Source organism: Jaculus jaculus, chromosome 2 (genome assembly GCF_020740685.1).
Source record: "Jaculus jaculus isolate mJacJac1 chromosome 2, mJacJac1.mat.Y.cur, whole genome shotgun sequence".
Classification (NCBI taxonomy): domain Eukaryota; kingdom Metazoa; phylum Chordata; class Mammalia; order Rodentia; family Dipodidae; genus Jaculus; species Jaculus jaculus.
Window position 1 is genome coordinate 11,934,422 of NC_059103.1, and position 3,451 is coordinate 11,937,872.

Genomic DNA, 3,451 nt, shown 5'->3' on the forward strand with positions numbered 1-3,451 from the left:
CTCTCTCTTTTTAAATATTTTATTTATTTGCTCACTTATTTATTTATGAGAGAGAAAGAGGCAGCTAGTGAGAAAGAATGGTATGGGCCAGGGTCTCTAGCCACTGCAAAGGAACTCCAAACACACCCTGTGTATATGGCTTATATGGGTACTGGAGGATCAAACCTGGGACCTCAGGCTTTGCAGGCGAGTGCCTTAACCACTAAGCCATCTCCCAAGCCCTTAAGGTTTTTAGAGAGTATGTGAGTGCGAGCAATCACACCAAGGCCTCTAACCACTGCAAATGAACTCCAGATGCATGCACCACTTTGTACATCTGACTTTACGTGTGTACTGGGAAATCGAACCCAGGTCATTAGGTATTGCAGGCAAGCACTGAACCATCAGCCCCCCCTCCCTCCCCCGCGCGCTTTTAAGTCTTAATCACGAAGTTACCACCATGGGTGGATGTGAGGGTGTCGGAAGGCGTTGTGTCTTCTGAACGCACCAGCACCGCCCCCCCACACACACACCTTTTAGAGCCCTCACCCCTAAGCTTCCACAAACTCCAAAGTCTGAGGCAGTGGCAAGAGGTTGCTTCCAAATTTATTTGAGAAAAACAGAAGGTTATGTGTGTACATATGTATATAAAAAGAAAAGCATACAGATTGGCAGCAGGGCACGGTCATGTGTGAACCCCTACTGGGTGTGGCAGCAGGGTGGCTGGCATCTACTTGGCTTCAGTTTGTTCTGACTTCCCGGTTTCGGGGCCCCCAATCTGGGCACGGGCTTCGAAGGTGACTGGAATGGTGATTTCCGCTGACTGTGTGGCTGGCTTGGGCAGTGGAGCCTCCACAGTAAGTGTGCCCTCGGGGGACAGGGAAGAGGACACCAGGGTCGGGTCTACACCGGGAGGCAGCCTAGAGGCGCAGGGAAGCAGGACATGAGTTAACACGCCTCTCTTTTCCCCACGCGCTCGAGCCTCCCCTCCGGACCCCTCTCCCTAACCAGCCCCCCGCCCCCATACATGACACCCGGACTCACGTGTATTTCCGCGTGAAGCACCGGGAGATGTAGCCATGCTCATCCTGCCTCTCTTCGTGCTTGCCTGGGGAGTAGGGACAGGAGGGGGAGGTCAGAAGGTTATCTACAGAGAACACCCCGACATGCCCTGCTGGTCAGGGGCCCCATCACCTGTTCAGGGCTCACAATCTCCAAATGCACAATGATTTATTTTATTTATTTATTTATTTATTATTTTGGGGGGGGGTGTTTGTTTTGTTTTCGAGGTAGGGTCTCACTCTAGCCCTGGAATTCACTCTGCAGTCTCAGGGTGGCCTCGAACTCACAATGATCCCTCCTATCTCGGCCTCCTGAGTGCTGGGATCAAGAGTGTGTGCCGCTTGGGCACCCGCGCAGGCGCACATAGAGCTGCACGCACGGCGGCGGGGGAAGGGGCTTGATCGAGTTCAGAGGACCCGACAGGGGACCCGAAAGGGTGGAGCCTTGGGGACTTGCTTATTTGGGGGTTGCGCCTGCTGGGATGTGAAGGATGGATGGGTGGGTGTCTGTGTGCGGATAGAGGTCAGAGGCATCCTAACATGCCTCGCTGGCCAGGGGGCCCCACCACCACCTGCTCAGAGGGCGCGGGGGGGGGGGTGTCATTGGATCCCTAACCGCACACTGAACGGACTAAAGGAGTTTGGCGGGCTGCCTGACTGACGCGACCCTCAAAAACTTTTCCGGAAGCCGGGCGTGGTGGCGCACGCCTTTAATCCCAGCACTTGGGCGGCAAAGGTTTAGGAGGATCGCCGTGGGTTCGAGGCCACCCTGAGACTCCATAGTGAATTCCAGGTCAGCCTGAGCTAGAGTGAGACCCTACCTCGAAAAAAAAAAAAAAAAAAAAAAACTTTTCCGGAAAGTTCCATGCAGGGATTCGGGACGCGAAAGGGAGCAGCGCCAGGGGCTCGGCCCTGGTGGAGGAAGCTGGGCACCAGCGCAGGCGCACACGCCCCCTCCGCGGCCTGGGCTGGAGAGTAGTTAGTTGGGGATGAGGCTGCTGGGGTCTGGGGAATGAGCTGTCTGTCTGTCTGTCTGTCTGTCTGTCTCTGTCTCTCTCCTGTGCTAGGGATAGAACCTAGGGCTTTTGGAGTGCTAGAAAGACTCTACCACTGACCTACATTCTCAGCTGTTTCTCCTCCCTCTTTTTTTTTTTTTTCCAAGGTAGGGTCTCCCTCTAGCCCAGGCTGACCTGGAATTCACTATGTAGTCTCAGGCTGGCCTCGAGCTCACTGCGACCCTCCAAACCTCTGCCTCCCGGGTGCTGGAATGAAAAGGCGTGCGCCACCACGCCCGGTTCTAACCCCCACTCCTCCCCCCCCCCCCCCCATGGACTATGCCCAACAGGAATGTGACATAAAACAGCCTGCTGTGGTCACTTGTGAGTATGAGATCTGGGGCCACTTTTGGAGGGTTTTTTAAGAGTCCCCCAGGACGCTTAAAAAGCAAGCCGCATCCGTCCTCCACCTCCACACACCCACCCACAGCGCCCTCAAAGCGTGCCAGCTCCGTTCCCTGCAGGGGCAAGTTGGGGTGTGTGGGGGTGGGTTTCGGGGGGGAGGGGTGGTCTCACCGGTGATCTCCACCACGCCGTCCTTGGTCTTGACCGTGAGCTCCTCGGGGGCGAAGTGATTGACGTCCAGGGACACCCGCCAGCGGTCGGCGGTGTGCCGGATCTCCGAGACGCCGCTGCTGAGCTGCCGGCTGAGCGCGCGGCTACCGTAGGGGGGCGCGGCCGCGGCCACGGTCACGGCGCCGGGGGCCTCGGCGGCCGGCGGCAGCGGGCGCACGTAGCCGGGCCAGCCGCTGGCTCCAAACCACTGCGACCATTCCTCGGGCAGCCGGGGCAATCCGAAGGCCTGATCGAAGAGGCGGCTGTGGGCAGGGTACCAGTCCCGGAAAGGGTCCCAGCTGGGGCTGCGCAGGAGCGAGAAAGGCACGCGGCGCTCGGTCATGTTCGGTTCTGGCGAGTCGGACTGGAAGGTGGAAGTGCCGGGCCGGGGCTCCGCGTTGGCGCTTTTATGGGTCTCCCAGCCGGGTATTTTTAGCAGGCGGTGCTCAGGTCTCTATTAATGGCCATGACCGTCCAGGGCCTGCCCCGCCCCCGCGCACTCCACTTACACTCGCGCGTCCCGGGTCTATCCCGAGCTGCGGGCGGGGCGTGGAAGGCTCTGCCCCCATCTGGAAACTTCGCTGGTGAAAGAAAACAAATGACTGGAGCACCGGGCCTTTGGAACGTCGCCCACTGTAGGGCAGTTGTCACGGCACCCCACCCCTCCCCCGGGCGCTAAATCCGCTGCAGGCTGCGGGGCGCTGACAGCTGGTGACCCCGACCCCGTTCCATCTTTTTTCTGGAAAACAAAACCAGGAGAGCGTGGGTTGTCTCGCAGTTAAGAAGTGTCAAAGTCAAGTT

General features: G+C 58.2%; 1 protein-coding gene across 1 annotated transcript; it reads right to left on the reverse strand.

Annotated features, from left to right (window-relative positions):
- Positions 1 to 566: 566 nt before the first annotated feature.
- On the reverse strand, positions 567 to 3,171 carry Hspb1 (heat shock protein family B (small) member 1). Its single transcript, XM_045144093.1, has 3 exons — positions 2,612 to 3,171; positions 1,024 to 1,087; positions 567 to 899 (listed from the first exon to the last, which is right to left on the reverse strand). Exons 1-3 carry the CDS (start codon positions 2,991 to 2,993, stop codon positions 710 to 712), a joined length of 636 nt encoding a protein of 211 aa, XP_045000028.1. The 5' UTR covers positions 2,994 to 3,171; the 3' UTR covers positions 567 to 709.
- Between the last annotated feature and the right edge of the window lie 280 nt (positions 3,172 to 3,451).

Excerpts from the sequence above, each read along its gene's own strand:
- Hspb1 (XM_045144093.1), bottom strand. The coding sequence starts at position 2,993 with ATGACCGAGCGCCGCGTGCCTTTCTCGCTCCTGCGCAGCCCCAGCTGG. Across the intron at positions 1,088-2,611 it reads CGGCGTGGTGGAGATCACCG|GCAAGCACGAAGAGAGGCAG; the intron begins GTGAGACCACCC and ends CCTACTCCCCAG. Across the intron at positions 900-1,023 it reads TGCTTCACGCGGAAATACAC|GCTGCCTCCCGGTGTAGACC; the intron begins GTGAGTCCGGGT and ends CTGCGCCTCTAG.